Below are 17,731 nucleotides of genomic sequence, written 5' to 3'. Positions count from 1 at the left end.
ATAATTGGAATTTATTGGGGAAAATGTAACAACCACCTATCTTGTAATTCGTAGCAAAGCCACATTCGGCATCTCTGCTACGTAATTCTAAACCGCCTAATTTTCTTTCTCAGCGATCTCACGTTTTACCCAGTTACTCACATCAGAGCTGATGGCGAGGTGATCCGAAATCCGACTTCCACTCATTCTTGGGCAGGATCCTTATTTCTTGGGATGCATGAGCTGAAAAGGGACAAAGGAATTTAAGGAAGAAAATGGAGGTTAAGTGGTACAATCGGCTGATTGTGCTCTCAGATATGCAGCATGGGGGTTGGTTGGTTGTAACACGCCGTGAGGGTGTTAACTGTGGAACTGGAGGTTCATATGGTATAGTGTTTTTTCACACTCAGAGATCAATTTTCACACTCAGAGATAGTGTTTTTAAATCGGGACGAGTTACCGCAGTCCCTACCAGTGATATACTGAAGAACAATGAGCATCAGGTCTAGGCAGATATATTGTGCACATTGGTTCACAGAAGAGTGATCACAATTCACAGGTGACTAAAGGCAAAAATACGCGCATGAGGTTCTTTGCATCTTCCATTAATATCTGTATATCACGAATATCAGCTTCCTATCAGGCTGCTTGATAAAACAATCACAAACAAAAATACACCTTGCTTACAAAAATAACTTAAGGTACTAAGGTAGCCTTATTATTCTCACTCAGAGATCAATCACAGGTAAAGTTTTGACATCCCTTACCAACGCACATACCTTATTCATTTACTGGAGCTTTAGCTATCCTGAGAGCATGACTCCGACGCACCCAGCTCAACTCGAGGAGACTCTGGCTTGAATATAATCTGTTCATCATCCAACTGTACAATTCTGGGCGAGTCCAAATACGGCTGAGGGGAGTCCCTGAAGACAATCTGTTCGGTGGTTACAGCGCGGGGCGAGTCCACTTCTTCTGACTGAGGGGAGGCAGTTTTGAAGAGTATTTGTTGATCGTCACGGACTAGTCCAACAGGACGTCCTGTTACTGTGTTTGGTGTGATGGTTTTCACGAAGATGCGAGTCAGGTTGGGGTCGGTGGTGGCTAGTTGAGCTCCGTTGGATTGTACGACATTCACCATCTGTGGAAAGAAAGCATGTAACAGCGAAAGAAAGCATGTAACAGAAAGAACAAACAGCGAAGCATGTAACAAACAAACATGCTATGGAAATTAGAAAACACTGCTAAACATAGCGCAACATAATAATGCAAACATTGCTATGCGGAATATGACGATACGATCACGTTGGACAATATAGAGGACGCCACGGTACAAACACTGCTGAACAGAGGGTGAAGGCGAGCCAGCACCGCCTCACATCTATCCTCAGTCGACTCGAGACGGATCAACTTATCCATCTTAGCTAGAGATTATCCAAGTGTCGTGGGTCTAATGACCGAGCAAATCATGAGTTGGCCAGGACAGGCAAACTCATCTGACTCCATCAGAACTCACAGGGCCAGACTAACTCAACTGTGTTGAGCCAGAGGGATGGGTCAGCTAAATGGTGTGTATCAGTGTCTCACCTGAGTAGGTCTTGCTGAGATGAGCCGCACTGATCGCTGCTCTGAAGCCTCCTGAGCCTCGCTCATCACAAACACAGCCTGTCAGCGACACAAACGGGTCAATAGGTCATCATAAACATCCTAACAGTCACTTACACATGACTCGCCCGTTACAAAATAATAATTGTATCAAACGAAAGAAATCAGACAAAAATATGATATTCGTCTCTCGTAAAATGGTACATGATGAGACAGACAGGTTGCATGAATGACTACGGGTGCCTTATTGGTTAATTGAAAGGCACATGCTTACACCGTTCAGAACCAAAGTCGTCACTTATCCCACCAACCGGCGCAAAAGTGCACATATATCCCACAGTAATACGTTTTTGTTGTTGTTTATTGGTGCTTTAGGGCGCTGTCAGTTTCTCCCAATCCCGTTCCTCACCTCATTAATAATGTAGTCGGACACCCCCTCGCCATGGCCTAGTGCCTGCATGTGCGCACGCAGCTGCGACCGACGTACAAATCCCAGTCCACAGACGCGGCACTCGAAGGGCTTCTTCTCAGAGTGAATGAACATGTGTGTCCTGGGGGTAAAGACGGCAGACTCAGTGAAGATTACGGTCGTCTACACTCGGATCCTGCACTCAGGTACAGGCTGATCGTAAATATATTGTTGAAAAGGTATAGCCATAGAAAAGGCTACGGGTAAAACGTCCGATCCATCACTGGATTCCAGCAAAAATATTATGAGTGAATGAATATAAATGTTAAATGACTGTTTCACAAAAAGCGCATGAATGAAATGACCAGATCATATTGTCCAAGGAAGCGTAAGAACAGCAAAATAAGGTAGAAATTCATACACAAAATCGAGAAGGTTAGGATTCATTTCCTGAAACGTCCGCTCTGCAGCCAAGTTAGCCACTACTCCAGCCGTCAATGACAACACCAGCACCGCGATGACGCGACTAGCGGATCTAGGGTCTCACCTGAGGTTGTCCAGCCGTAAGAACGCTCGGTAACATATCGAACACTTGTACTGTTTGGTGAGCGGCGTCCGTCGGGTGGACACAGTAGTAGCCGGGGTGGCGGGCGGTGCTTCAGAGTTGGACTGGCAGCTGCTGCGGTGGGTCTCCAGTTGGCCTGGTTTACGGAATGTGCGGCCACAGTCGGGGCAGCGGTGGCTCCGCTCCTGGGGGAGGAAGAGCTCGAGAGTTGATATACACTCTTAGTCCACATCCCTACGTTCAGTACAATATGTATACCATCCTACTAATTTCCTCACTCCTTCCAGCAATCAGCGCATCTTATCAGCTCCGCTTTCCATCCATCATGTTTTCCTTTCCATTACTCTAGCCATTTTCCTTACCTGTCTCCCCATTCTTTTTCCACCCATATTCCTCTTGGTTCCTCTGTTACTTCACTCTCTCATTCCTCTTTCTCTCGCTTATCCTTATCTCTATCCCTCTTATATCCCTCTCCCTTGCTCTCCCTCCCTCATCAACTCACCGTCTGTTGGTGCGCGGTGTTGTGCTGTAGCAGGTTGGACTTGTACCGGAACTGCCTGCCACACTGAGCGCACTGGTACGGCCGCTCTCCTGTGTGAATTCTGTAACACGGTAACACAGCGGCGTTAGACGCTGGATGACAAGCGCGCTAGGTGGCGATCAACTTCATAGATGAAACATGTCTTATAGGAACACAAGCTTAGCAGTTAGCAGAAATCTTAGCTGAGACACCGGCTAGTGTACTGGCAAGTGGCAACGTATTCAAGCAGATGGGTACTGTTTCCGCTTTACAATATGGCGTGAAGCGTGGAACGTTACGCACCGTCAAGAGCTGCGGTTTACTGGCTTAACTAGTTGCTCAAACGACTATGTCTAACCGCTCTATGTGTAATCGCTAACATTATGCAACATGAGCCACATTGGCTAAAAACGACTACAAGCCGCCCAATAAACCAGCACACAATGCAGTTATGCAGCTTTGCGCTGCCACTCCCAAGGAAACCCACCTGAAGTGCGCCTTCAGTCTGTGTTTGGTGACAAACCGCTTTCCACACTGCTGGCAGCTGAACGGTCGCTCGCCTGTGTGTTGGACCGAGTGAACCTCCAGCGCCGCGCTCGACTTGAACGATTTGGTACAGCCGTCTGCCTCACATCTGGCGGGAAATATTAAAAGTGAATGTTTGGGATAAGCATATGGGGAAAGGAATAAGAATACGGGACAGTTCTAGACAGACGGGCAGTGCTAGGGGTCAGCTAAAGGTCAAAAGTTCGACAAAAAAGGTCATGATGAAGCTGGTCCGCCCCCGCGGCCGGGGTGACCAGCTTTCAGCTAATGGGTTTTGGTCAATATTATTTTCGGGCTTTGGTATCTCCAGGGTATGCGGCAACAGTGACAAAACGCATACACAAGCCAAGTGCGAGTTTCCGCTCTGGTACGTGAGAGCACACAGCCAGCCTGGTGAATCCATCAAGGTGACCGAAATGTAGGTATTATGTATTACGACTCATACAGATGATCGACCTCTCCGATAAAAAATACCACGGGCAGTAACCCTCAGTCTATAATGCATTCAAGGTTCTGTCGGGGTAGGAAGGAGCCGTAGCACGCACCTCCAGGGCTTCTCCAAACTGTCACAGTTCCATCTATAAATTTTACTGTCCACAGGTCTTATAAAGGCGTAAATGAGCCGATACGTACCTCCAGGGCTGTTCCACGCCGTGCTCTCGCATCTCATGCGTCCTCAGCCGTCCCACAGTGGCGAACTTCCCACCGCACTGGTCACAGGAGTGGACCCGGCCGTGCTTTCGGTGTACCTGATTGCAGAGGAGTAGGAAGACATCAATGTTTATCTGGTCCCAGAGGACGGAGAGATATCAGCATGTGTCTGACCTAAATGTACAGGCTGACGAAGGTAATGCGCTGAGGCCGATGCCTGGAACACTTAACGAGACATAGCCAAGTGCATAACCAAGTGATCGACGAAATTCTCACCACTATCAAACTGGTGTCATACCTATAGACATTCAAACTTGTCAACCGAACGAAAACGTGACAAAAGATAACTTGTTGCTATCCTAATTCCTAGAGCCTAATTTTATTAACCTTTTCAGTCTACCTAGCTATTTTCAGTCTACCTATTTCCCCATATTAGCAGATTCTACTGGTAACGCAGCACCCCAGCGCGCGCGAGTCAGACCACTCACCAATTTGTGCTGGTTCAGACAGGCTCTGGTTCGGAACTTTTCACTGCATACAGGACAGTCGATCATATTCTGGCCGTTGTGTTTGGTCTGATGCTCCAGGTACGCATTACGAGACCTGAAAAGGTGATGGAATATCTTAGATGGCGGTGTGGGTGGCATGGAAATTCAACGGGGGCGGCATCAGCAACGGCACATACGACAAAGGGCGATTCTTATAGACCACAGCGATCAATGCATGGTGGAAAGAGCAGCAGACATTGGAAGGTAGTGGACACTTAGGTATGCGGACGAAATACCTAGACCGTGGACAGATGATGAAAAAAAATGTGGAGAAGACGGAAAAAATGACATAGTCAATGAAGAATAGAGGTGAGGTGAGACATGCAGTGGGCAGCGGAAGGCGGAAGTTTACGTAAGTGGCAGGAAGAAGATGGTGGACAGACAAGGTTGAGACAAGCGTTGACTCAGTCGACGCAATAACGAACTATGTGCACCACGCACCGCGTTTCACATGAGCACACATGACACAGCCGATCACAGTGCTGTTACTAACTACAAGCACGCACTGCACAGCCGCTCGTTCCGAATACGGAATCAACTCGTACCTGAAAGTCTTACGGCAGTGGCGACACCTGATGATCCGCTGCTTTTCATGTTCGCTCCTCTGATGTTGCTTTAGCTCAGACTCCAGATGGAACTGCTGATCACACTCGCCACAACTGTACTGCGCGGCGCCCGCCTTGTGCACCGCCTGCAATCAAAGACTGCGATGAGTTAGAAGGGAAGCTGTTTAGCGCTAATACAGCATCTCAGTGAACCGGGAGGGGATTCGGTAACACAGCAAAACTGCCTGCCGTAAGCCGTTGAGTGGCCGAAAATCACTCAACACGGGAACACAGTGTCAGAGTATAGAACATATTCTATATCATGCCCTTCTGCTGCAAGGTCTTAGGTTAACTAACTGGTAGCGGTGACATAAAAGGTCTCTCATTGTCATTTCACAACATACTGAACAGTGAACACCAAGCGGAACACACCTCAGCCCCACGACACACACTACTCCCCCCTCCCCCCCTCTTCGTCATCATCTTCGTATCTAACGTATATCTACTGTATTGCGAAAAAAATACGACCACTCGATCACAGACTCACCGCCACATGTTTCTCCATCTCCCGTTCCGTGTCAAACACGAGTGTACACTCTGGACACCGGGGTCCGGGCGGGCCGTGCCACCTGTGAACATGTTCCTCCAGCACAGAGCGGCTGGGGAAGGAGCGGCCACAGCCCGGCTCCGGACAGGGTAGAGGAGGCCGGGTGCCCGTCGGGCGTACCACCTGGAACGTGTGGGACAAAGGTTAGCGATCAGTCAGATGGGGATGGAGCCGAGAGGAGGTGTTTGTTTGTTGGGGGTTAGGGGCGCGCCGACTGCGAGGTCATTTTGCGCCCAAGAGAGGAGGTGTTTGTTTGTTGGGGGTTAGGGGCGCGCCGACTGCGAGGTCATTTTGCGCCCCAGAGAGGTCGAGATGTGCCTACGTGGAGGCGTGGAGGAGTAAGAGAGCGAGCGAGGTAGTAGAAGACGTCGCGGCCAGAATAGGCTGGATGCTTCAACAGAGCGAGAACATAAAAGCCGAGAAAGTAGACTTCGTCAAAAGAACAAAATTGACACCAACCTATAGGAGCTGTCTGAAAAATAAGCCGTATTTGTGCTTTCTAAACTACTAAGTCGGACGTGGATAACGATACAAAAGCATGATTCATTCCTAAGCTCAGCAAACCTATGATTACATACCACAGATTCAAAGTCACGTTACATCTTCCGTAATTCCCACGCTAATAATTGATCGGCACCAGCACACGGTCTACTAAAGCCATCTAGTCGAGCATACAGTCGTCCTTAACTAAGTTACAATCTCCACCCCGCGCGCCCCAACCTACCGGCTGCACTGACTCGACCGGTGGCGGCGGCTGCAGTACTTGTATACTAATGTTGAGCTCTGCCCCAGCCGGATCTTCCTTTACTGACTCACTAACAACAGGCTCCGCATATACCACACCGCCACCAGCGAGATCCTCGGGCTTTTCCTCACGGTCAGGACTTCTATCATCCTGAGATGATGACAGTTTAGGTGGTGGAGATGTTGGAATGGGAGGACATGATGGAGCAGGAGGAGAGGGAAGAGGAGGGGAGGGCAGGGCAGAGGGTGGGGAGGAGGGAGCATCCAGGAGAACCATTGGTGATGACTCGGCGGGCGTCTTCGATGAGCGCTGAAACAGAAGAGAATGGCTATTAATTCATATGAAGACGCACATGGATTACCAATGTCAAACAATGGAATCCAATTGAATCGAATCGAAATTGGCCCATGGACCTTCGAAAGCGATCGTGATACAATCCCTTATCACGCACACTACTTTTAAGCAGCACATTTGGCTTCGGACACAGCCACATGGCAAATAGGCGACGGTAACGGGGGCACCGTGTTGAATCTTAGTTGGCAATTGTGATTCATGTAATTTTGTATCAGTAAAAACTTTACACTGAAGCCTATGTCATTTAGTACCCAGCACGCACACAGCACACCTACCAGTCCTCTGGCGGCGGTCACTTCCAGAAAAGTACTCTGCATCTGTCTCTCCAACTGCCTAAGTGCCTCACAAAGCTGGTGGTATCGCAGAACTCGAGCCAGGCAGTGGCGGCAGAGGCGGGAACTTGGTGGAATGTCGGCGCAGGCCAGCAGCTCCTGAGGGGAAAACATGATCAGGAGCTAGGTCAGGGGGTGTCGTTGATGAGGTGATCGAGTTAGGGTGTGACAGGGTGAGTGACAAATCGCGGGCAATAAATCGCAAGCAACACATTACGTAAATAAAAAATCCGTGAAAATGTGCGGATCAGTGCAAAAATTTGCGGAGACCAATGCGATAAACAAAAAGCAGAGGAAGATGACATAAGAAATGACATACGATACATAAGAAATGCATGACAGTGATTTGCACTCAGAAGAAATGTAAAACCCAGTACCTCATAAGACGTTTATAATTGGTTTCACATTTCTTTAAAGATCAAAATCCGTATAATCGTCCAAACTTTCGTAACTCTGTGTCTTTTGATTCCATCAAATGATAAATTTTCAGTCTCTGCCACAAGCTCATACCTAATAAATCTAAGAAAGACTCGCCTCATCTCAACTCACCACGCATCATTCAAACGACCCTCACCTGTAGCACTTCTAGAACCGGACGTTCCTCACTCTCCAGTACCAAATCGGAGAGAGTGACCAGCTCACTGTCAACGGGACCATCACAGCACACACAGGAGCCAAGCTCATCCTCAGGAGAGGGCATGCCATCTGGCGCCTTTATGGAGACCGAGTCATCCTCTGGCTCCATTGAAACTGGATCTTCCATCATTTATGAACAATTAGTGTCTGCAACAGAGAATACTGAATTAGTGCTGATTAGATCTCTTAAAACAAAATATTTTGGGTACCTATTCCAAACTTACAAACACCCTTGATATGCTCTTTTACTTTGAAGTTTTCAGTAAGTTAGGTCATGACTGCATTTGCAAAGCATGTCTGCAGTGCAAAGCACTGCAACAGTGTCAAAAATGAACAAAATACACAAGCTAGGGTAACAAAGCATTGGTGCCTTTAAACTTGTTTGTGCCATGAATAATTATCAGATATGAAACCAGGAGGTCAAAGGACATCATGTGATTTGCTTCTTACTTGGGGATTGCACTGAAGGCAAATTGGTGATCAGTCCAAAAGTAAATAAGGTGAGGTGAACAGGTGAGTTGAAATAAATACTGACAAAGCCACATCAGTCCAACTCCACAATAAACAAGGCCCAGAACTATTGATATATAATTGACAAATCAAGGTTCATTTTCACAAGGTTTATTTCATAATTGTTGAGACTCTGCCAATGGAAATGGGGAACCAATTGACCTAGCCTTCTTTTGAGCCAAGGTAGGGGCATAAAATGCATACATATTAATATGAAAATATTATTTCAATCTTTCTTATCACCTTTCTTAACATGCGTTCAACATCTCCAAAATTAGAGCTAATTATCTGGGATCACCTGTAATAATTTGGTACTTTGCAAAAATAATAGTAATAACATGGATGAAATGAAAGGTTCTCCTTCATCCATGGTAATAATTTGCAAATTTGCAGGAACTATTGATGCAATTAGTCCTATTTTCTAATTCTTTTTTTATTAACTAATGGCTCTCATAGGTACTAGTCATGTCTGTTGTACACGGTGTCAGCTTAAAACACTGAATGATCCTGGTGATCCTGGAAAATTATCCCTGATTATCCAGATGCCAAATGCACGCTTGTAGTGGAAACCAGCCAAGTGCAACATAACCTAAGTCACGTTTACACAACATTTTTGACTAGGCTCTAGCGAACTTATTTTGTGATAGTTTTGATCTCGTAATCTTTGTATGTTTAGAGGGAATGATTTTGTAAATTGTTAAGCACAATTGGCATCTCTTGCAACATAACAGGCAGAGCTCAAGCTATAATGATAATCTTGCAGCCACTTGCAGCAATCCCTAAGCAAACGCGGCTACTCACGTAATTCAAATTTGTGTATGTGAATTGCTCATGAAGTTTTCTATGTACCGTGGCTCATGATTGTACAATGTAATGCACAGTATTAACGAGCAGGTATATAGGACCTTGGTACAATATTTCTCTGTATATGGTGTTGTATTGTATTAAATATACCGTCACAACACTGATAGAAAGCAACCAAGGCCATAGAACTCCATGCAACGAATGCAACCAGGGGGGTCCGTCCCTTTACCGGGCCATAGGAGGAAAATTGCTACCAAATGCTGCCAATGTGACGTCACTGGGATGGTCGAAAGCTGATTGGTCGCTGAGATTCAGGCGATGCTGTCAATTCTGGCGCACCGGCGCAGTGTTTTCCAGCCGTTGCGTGTATTGTTATACGGAGTTTGAATATTGTTTATTTGATAATAATATCACTTTATATGTGTTTGAAGATCGGAAAAGCATGCACATAAGTGGCATTCACACACTTGTCGTCTCAGAGATCATGAAGAATGACCAGCTTCAGCAGTTCAGCTCAGGTATTCAATTTATTCAACTGTATAAGCATGAGTATCATAGGCAGATCAGCCCCGTTTCAGTTCAACCCGGTTTAACCTTTTTTTTGTCATTTTTGGCTTTCAAAGGGAGCATGATAAACTCATATTAAGTTGTAAAATGCCTTAGCATTGTTGAAAACATAATCAGTCCCACGCACAAGGGGGAAAAGCTCAAAAAATTGAGCGCTCAAAAAATTGAGTGGGCCCCATTATGAAGGAATAGGCGAAACGATGGTATTTTACAATGCCTTTAGCGTCGCACTACGGCAAATATCGTATCCAAATAAGGTATCAATGGCAAGAGAGAACAACAAGGTTTCTTCTCGAACACTCGCCGTAATAATTTATATCGGTGTTCTTGGAAAGAAAGTACCCTAAAGACGCTCAACTTTTTGAGCGCCACTTCTCGTTCGGGACCGCGATACTCAATAAATTGAGCGCCACGACAGACGACAGTCAGCTGGCACTCAAAAAATTGAGTGCCGGCCAGCATCTACACTCAATTTTTTGAGCGTTCTCCGTGACATGTGAAGCCGGTACTGGCTGCCTTTTTTGATGTTATGTTCGTTGAAATACGTTAAACTGAGTTGAAAAAAAGATATGCAGGAAGTTGAATGCTACGTGGTACCTAAACTTTTCACAAACCCATGGCATCATGTCACGTTTTCCGCTAGTGGTTTTATCGGTCGCCTTTCGGATTCGGCACACCTCAAATAATTAAACAGGGCTTGAATAATCCGCATGAATACTGTATTGATATTCTCTGACTGTAGTGGGAGAAGGGAATGCGTGAATACAGAAAGATATCCACCCACGCTTGAATATTGGAGAATTATAGCAGGAAAAACTGTATTGCCACGGTTACAACTTACAAGGCCATTGGCCGCAAACAAACAGAAATACTATACAATGTGGGTTAGATTCACAAACATCATCAAGTGTGGATCACAGAGACGAGCAAAACGACATCACATTATCGCATGCCAGCCCGACCTCATTGGAACCGGGTGACCTGCGACCGGAACCTGCGTCTTGCCAGCATACATCACGAAAGCAGGAGGCAGTGTCTTAATGCTTTGATCCAAAATATGCCATATAACAAATGATAAACGACCTAAGCTCGGACTAAGCTAATCATTATCAAATCCTTAACATGTAAAGGACGAATGGAAACATCGAGTATCAGACCAGCAGTAGCATAGCAACCCTATCACATCACAAAGAACACGCGGCATTATCAGACAGCCGTTTTGTTATCGGACTACAGGGCGTGGTAGCAGACCAGCTGCGAGGTAGCGGCGTGCGCAAAAGGGCGCGGGCACACCTTCATGTGACCGTGCGGACAGTGCACGCCCGGCGTCACATAGTGGGCGGCATCGGGCTGTCCCGGGCCAGCGTGCCCAGCCGTCGAAGCCGCACAGGTTGTCGGCGCATGTGGGCGCGCGCGGTCACCACGGCCAGCTGCTCACCGCCAGCACAGACTGCGCAGCGTCGCCGCTCCGCCGGCCAGAACACGCAGACAACCCTTCTTGCAGTTGCACAACACGTCGCCAAGCTCATTCACCTGCTCCACCACGTTGTTGACGTCACCGAGTCGTTCAAGTTGTGGCTCGTGCCGCCGAGCATGACCTGCCCGATCGGACACGGGTCAGCGGCTTCTGCTCCAGCGAAGTCTTCATCTTGGTGACGTCTTGCTGATCTCCACAAAGGCTGAGCAGATGACCTTACCCACAGGGACGGCCGACGTCCTCGCCAGCAACCGCTTGGTTGTGCAGATCTGCCGAAAAAAGAAAAGCTGTTGGTGATCTCAAATGATTTTCTTCTTTATGCAGTGGAACAAAATGGAAAATATGTCATACAACAAGAACTAAAAAAAGATGAATGGGTGCAACATTGTTAAAATTCTTCATTGAGTGAATTCTGCAAATGCTTTTGATGAAATGTGTGGTGATTATAAGGATCAACAGACCACTTTACTATAAAACTGCTCAGGATTCCCTGTCTGGACCTGTCAAAAAAAGTCCTGACTGCACACCAACAATGAGCATTTAATCCGAAACCTCTACCAGGTACCTAGGGATAATTAAATACAGGAAAATATTTCACATCATACAAATAAAAACCTTTACTATATTGAAACTGAAAATGTGATGTCGATCCAGTGACCTAAGGGTCTCAAAGTATGAATAATGAATTAATCTATATTATAAATATGGTGGTGACTGCCGACTGGCAACCTAGACCTTGAAAGTGGCCTTGCTTTTCCGTTGACTCCGATCCTCCAGATGGAAATTATATAAAGGATCATTTTTATCTTATTTCATATGAGCCAGTCAGCAAAGTAGCTATCCTGTTTCAGCATTCACACACACAATAGTTGACTGTCAGTCTGTCATGCTGCCAGTGTTCTGAAGTAACGAAGGAGTTGAGTTTTGTTGATTATAAATTGTGATGTTATGTAAAGGACTGGAAAATGAATGTGAAAACTATGAAAACATATTGGCAGAATATTTTCACTTACTATCAGGACATATGGATAGAGAATACATTCAAATTCACATGAAATGCCAAATTTCAAGGTACTCAATCACTGATAGCAGTGGACTATCATGTGTTAATGTCAATTATATGAAAGTTAAGACTGAAACTACCTTTTACCTTATCATACCTAATGAAAAATTGTGTGAATAAAACATTCACAGCTTCTTTGAAGCACTTGGACCACTAAAAAGCAAAAATTTTCACGTAAATATGTTGTGTCTCCTTCCTTCAAAACATCATATCGGATGGCGCCACTTTCGTAGACAGTTTCTTATCTGCACGCAAATCGAGGAAAACGTGAATTGATTGACGTTTACGTGTTTCCAAATTTAAAATTACAGCATATTCAAACTTTTCCTTGTACCTTTTAACATCTATGTATAACTAAAACGATAAAAACTTACCTTCAACACAAGGACGACGACAACCACGCGACCCGAGACATCGCGACGAAATAAACAAACGGCGCCGCCACACGAAAAATATTCTCCGATACGGGTAATGTGAAATTGAGTCGCAATCATTTTTGGTAGTATGAAAAATGCTCTTTCCAACAGAACCCTAGTAAAAAACGTGAATTGACAAAAAATCACTTTTATTTCAATATAAATATTGGCCTGTTTTTAAGTCATCCTGGCATGCCGTAAGATTTCGACCTATAAATTGGTGTTCCCCCAATCATTGAAGCCTGAGCAGTGAAAAATATGAAAGCCTAATCTGTTTTGCATCATTAGTCATTCTCCTAGGGTGTTGCCATTTCTCCCTGGGTGTTGCGAGTTGCTTTTGCAAAACGTGTTCCTGAAACGGCTCAATTTTTTGAGCCCTCAGCATTACGCCTATGGGAGCCTCTGACGTCACACGCTCAATATTTTGAGCGCTCAATAATTTGAGCTTTTCCCCCTTGTGCGTGGGACTGATAATGAGAAGGAGAATGGAGATGGATCATGGAATAGTTACCTTACCTTACCTTACCTTAGTTGGTCATCGGGTTATAAGGCCACTCGGCCTATGGGTCCCGCTCGTATCGAGTGAAAGGCATAATCGGAGAGGCTATGGTCCTTAGTACAGGGTAGGGATGTCGAACATCACGCTCGACCAGTGCCGGTCCAGCCGCGCCTTGAAAGACGACAGCGACTCAGCAGCGACGACGTCTGTTGGCAGGGCGTTCCAATCGTTGATGATTCTGACGCTGAACGCGTTCCTGCGAGAAAGATGCTTGGCGTTTGGTTTCCTCAGCTTCCACTGGTGGCCTCGCGTGTTTTGCGCTTCGTGTCTCGTCAGCAGTGACTCAAGCGGCACATCCAGAAGTCCGTGGAAGAGCTGGTACACGGTCACCATATCTCCACGACGACGGCGGTAGTGCAGCGATGGGAGGCCGAGGCGGCGAAGCCTGTCAGGGTACGGCAGGTCTCTGAGGTCCGTGATCAGGCGGGTCGCGCGTCGCTGCACCCTCTCCAGTTTCTTCTGGTCTTCTTTGGAGAATGGACCCCAGATGGCGTTCCCAAACTCGAGGAAGGGTCGGACTAAGGCCTTGAAAAGAAGAGGTAAAGTGAGCTCATCCAGGTTCGCAAACGACCGACGGATCACTGCGAGTATCTGTGAAGCCTTGGCGACGGCAGCGGCTGTCTGCTTGTGGAATCTCAGCTGCCTGTCGATGATAATACCTAGGTCTCGTTCCTCCTCGCAGGTGGCGACAGCAGTTCCATTCAAGTGGTACGTGCGGTCTGGGTTGTGGAAGCCTAGGTGCATGGTCTTGCACTTCGCACCATTAAAGGGGAGCAGCCATGTCTCCGACCAGCGGACCAGAGCGTCGATGTCGTCCTGCAGGCCATCGTGGTTGGCAGTCATCTTGCAGTACAGCTTGGTATCGTCTGCGAACATCTTCACTGTGTTGGTGACCTGTGCTGGCATGTCGTTCACATACACTGTGAAAAGTGCAGGACCGAGGACGGTGCCTTGCGGAATGCCGCTTGTTACTGGAGCCCAGGCTGACTTGCATCCCCGAACAACCACCCTTTGAAGGCGCTCAAACAGGAAGGCCTGGATCCAGTTCAGGAGTCGACCCGACACACCATAAGACCTCAACTTGCCTAGGAGTCGCTTGTGTGGTACCGAATCGAATGCCTTGGCGAAGTCTAAGTACGCCACATCAACAGGTACTCCCTCTTCCATGGCAGCAGTCCAGTCCTCAATCACCCCCAGGAGCTGTGAGGTGCAAGACCTTTTGGGGAGAAACCCATGCTGAGCCTGATGTAGCTGGCCAGTTGAGGTTAGGTGTGCAAGTAGGCTGTCCCTTACCAGTGACTCAAGCACTTTGCACGGCACTGCAGTGAGACTCACGGGTCTGTAGCTTGTTGGCTCCTGACGATCTCCTTTTTTGAAGATGGGCGTTATCTCCCCTGTCTTCCACTCTGCGGGTAAACATCCAGAGTCCAGAGATTTCCTGAAGAGGAGACTGAGGGGGTAAGATAAGACGCGCGCAGAGTTACGAAGTACACTGGGTCGGATACTGTCAGGCCCTGGGGAGCTTCGTGGGTTTAGTGCAGCCAGTTTTGCTTCAACCTTCTGGGGAGACACATCGACATCTTCCAGTGACGGTAGTTGTAAATTGTTTCGGAAGTGGCTAGCTTCTATAAATATTAATGCTTTGTGAAAATAACAACTTATTTGTCAAATTAAATAGTATCAAATAACAAATCAATCTATGCTTACCTCCCAGACTGGAAAAAAATTCACACACTGTCAGTGTCAGATGCGTCAGGGCCCAGGGGCTTTCGGGTCTCAAAATTCAGCGCAAGTGATTTCTCACCAAAATTTTGGCACATCTTTTGTGCAAAGTTGAAGCTCATTGTTACTTCTTTTCAATATTAGTTGTTGCCAGATTTTATAATTTGTATCTAAACTTTCAAATTTTGGATGCAAATTTTGAATTTAAAAGGATTTCTGACATGCTTATTGCTGAAAATCCCATTCTTGTTTATGTAAATGTTATGTAATTGACATTTGCTAACTAAACAAGCTCATCCTTATTCCTTGTCTAATGTCTATATATTGGTTTCTATTTATACCACCTGTGCTACTACTAATTTCTATTTGTTGAGACTATTTACCTAATGCATTTGCTTCATATGATTTTATACGCAGACGCACCTGTGCATGGAACAGTAATGCCAGACCCAAATTCAAAATATTAATGAAAAATTGTGTTATTTGCTTGTTTCACCTGAATTCTGAGTCAGGCCTGCAATCAATACATAAATATGAAATAGGTACATGTTTTGAGGCTTCATATCAGCACATAGAAAAGGCAATCGAAGAAAAGGCACCTTTGGGCATTGATTATTTTTGCTTGCCATCGCCTAGTCAATTTTTTCATGTTGCATTGTGTTAATAAACTTGGTAATGTGTTTTGCAGGTCCTGGGCTGGTCCTCTGGCGTGCAGGACGGCGAGGAGTGGCTACCTGCACATAACAACACAATGACTGGCATCGAGCTGAGGGTATAAAATCACATCATATCGACTTCAGCATCTGTCTCCCAGCTTTGGAGACGTCGCCCGACTCCCGAGTCCCTGAGTGGCGAGCGCCAGTTTCCGAAAGGAATTTGAGGAAGGCGACCCGAAAGCACCCGCTGGGCTGCCGACACTCCTGCGCTGCCAGCAGGGCGTGCTGCGCAGTGAAGCCTCGCTGCGTGGTCTGTACGACATCCGACACCGGCACCCAGACGTGCAGTTTCTGATGACATCCCACCTCAACCAGGGCTGCCCCGAGAATCTGCTAGTGCTGACTGCCTGCTGCTGAGGCCGACCTGCCGGACCTGTCGCCGCCCTGGTGAGCCTGAGCCGCCCTGGGACCTGCCGCCGCGTCTACGCTGCCGCCCTGGTGAAACTGCCGTCGCCCTGCCGAACCTGTCGCCGCCCTGGTGAGCCTGCGACCGCCCTGGGACCTGCTGCCACCCCGGCGGACCTGCCGCCGCGTCTACGCTTCCGCCCTGGTGAAACTGCCGTCGCCCTGCCGGACCTGTCGCCGCCCTGGTGAGCCTGCGGCCGCCCTGGATCTGCTGCCACCCCGGCGGACCTGCCGCCGCGTCTACGCTTCCGCCCTGGTGAAACTGCCGTCGCCCTGCCGGACCTGTCGCCGCCCTGGTGAGCCTGCGGCCGCCCTGGACCTGCTGCCACCCCGGCGGACCTGCCGCCACGTCTACGCTTCCGCCCTGGTGAAACTGCCGTCGCCCTGCCGGACCTGTCGCCGCCCTGGTGAGCCTGCGACCGCCCTGGGACCTGCTGCCACCCCAGCGGGCCTGCCGCCGCGTCTACGCTGCCGCCCTGGTGAAACAGGTCCGTCGTCGCCCTGCCGGACCTGTCGCCGCCCTGGTAAACCTGCTGCCGACCTGTCGCACTTGCCACCGCCCTGGTGAATCTGCTGCCGACTGCCTGACCTGTCGCTGCCGTGGTGAACCTGTTACCGACTTGCCGGACCTTTCTCGCCGCCTTGACGAGCTTGGGGAGCCTGTGCTGAGGTGCCACCGCTCTGTTTCACGTGTTATGTTGCCCGGTTCCTGGCTGTCGCGGAGTCAATCGGCACATTGTGTTTGGAGAGGCGACATCTTGTACAACTTTCCGACAGTTCGGAGCATTTTATTGTACCTACTCAAGTCGCAAGAGATTAGGCTTGTGCCTTATTTGTCCTCTACCAATCTGTCCAATATGGTTTTTTATAACTACGATTTATGGTATGACATAAACCGGTATATTGTGTACGCATTTGGTTCGTTCCAGTCAGAAGTTTGGAATGTGTACATATACTTGTGTTACGGTACAATTTCGGTTTGTGCAGTTCACACAACCTCTCTTAATTATGGGGCGAAATAGACGCAAAACCAGGGCTGCGGAGTCGGAGTCAGGGTCGACAGTTCTGACCGGACTCGGAGTCGATTTTGGAAACCGAGTCGGAGTCGGGGTCACCGAAAATCCATCGGCTCCGCCAGGGCTGCGGAGTCGATGGATTTTCGGCGACTCCGACTCCGACTCCGACTCCGGCTTTAAAAAACCAGCTCCGACTCCGACTCCGGGCAGAATTGTCGACTCCGACCGACTCCAACTCCCGACTCCGACTCCGCAGACCTAGCAGGGCTGCGGAGTCGACATATTTTCGGTGACTCCGACTCCGACTCCGGCTCGGGTTTCTAAAATCGACTCCGACTCCGACTCCGCAGTCCTGGCCGCTCCGCAGATCTGGCAGGGCTGCGGAGTCGGAGTTAGAGTCGGTAGGAGTTGATAACCCAGCCCGGAGTCGGAGT

At 47.8% G+C, this 17,731-nt stretch overlaps 1 protein-coding gene and 1 long non-coding RNA gene across 6 annotated transcripts in view; one reads left to right on the top strand and one right to left on the bottom strand.

The window, feature by feature from the left end:
- LOC122388541 (zinc finger protein 250-like) overlaps positions 1-9,567 on the bottom strand; it is a 34,843-nt gene extending 25,276 nt beyond the window's left edge. The window contains exons 1-15 of one of the 5 annotated variants that reach the window (XR_006257812.1): positions 9,532-9,566; positions 7,981-8,189; positions 7,350-7,505; positions 6,700-7,029; positions 5,916-6,098; positions 5,369-5,514; positions 4,764-4,878; positions 4,258-4,373; positions 3,566-3,712; positions 3,061-3,160; positions 2,541-2,743; positions 1,994-2,135; positions 1,567-1,644; positions 759-1,120; positions 142-222 (exon numbers count right to left, since the gene is read on the bottom strand). Coding sequence is in view for 3 of the 5 variants with exons in the window: in XM_043379738.1 (XP_043235673.1) it covers positions 779-1,120; positions 1,567-1,644; positions 1,994-2,135; positions 2,541-2,743; positions 3,061-3,160; positions 3,566-3,712; positions 4,258-4,373; positions 4,764-4,878; positions 5,369-5,514; positions 5,916-6,098; positions 6,700-7,029; positions 7,350-7,505; positions 7,981-8,172 (2,250 nt within the window). In the remaining 2 variants the exon portion in view is untranslated. Of the gene's footprint in view, positions 1-141; positions 223-729; positions 1,121-1,566; positions 1,645-1,993; positions 2,136-2,540; positions 2,744-3,060; positions 3,161-3,565; positions 3,713-4,257; positions 4,374-4,763; positions 4,879-5,368; positions 5,515-5,915; positions 6,099-6,699; positions 7,030-7,349; positions 7,506-7,980; positions 8,190-9,353 lie in introns of those variants that run through there. The other 4 variants (XR_006257813.1, XM_043379738.1, XM_043379739.1 and 1 more) reach the window with 4 other exon arrangements.
- Positions 9,568-9,574: 7 nt separating this feature from the next.
- On the top strand, positions 9,575-17,191 carry LOC122388540. The gene is made up of 2 exons (XR_006257811.1): positions 9,575-9,874; positions 15,849-17,191. It is a non-coding gene; the product is annotated as an uncharacterized LOC122388540 (long non-coding RNA).
- The last annotated feature ends 540 nt before the right edge of the window (positions 17,192-17,731 follow it).

The sequence above is a fragment of the Amphibalanus amphitrite genome, unplaced genomic scaffold, assembly GCF_019059575.1.
Source record: "Amphibalanus amphitrite isolate SeventyFive unplaced genomic scaffold, NRLGWU_Aamphi_draft 000326F_arrow, whole genome shotgun sequence".
In the NCBI taxonomy this organism is placed as follows: domain Eukaryota; kingdom Metazoa; phylum Arthropoda; class Thecostraca; order Balanomorpha; family Balanidae; genus Amphibalanus; species Amphibalanus amphitrite.
Note: the sequence above shows the minus strand (reverse complement) of the source record. Positions and strands in the feature narration are given on the sequence as shown.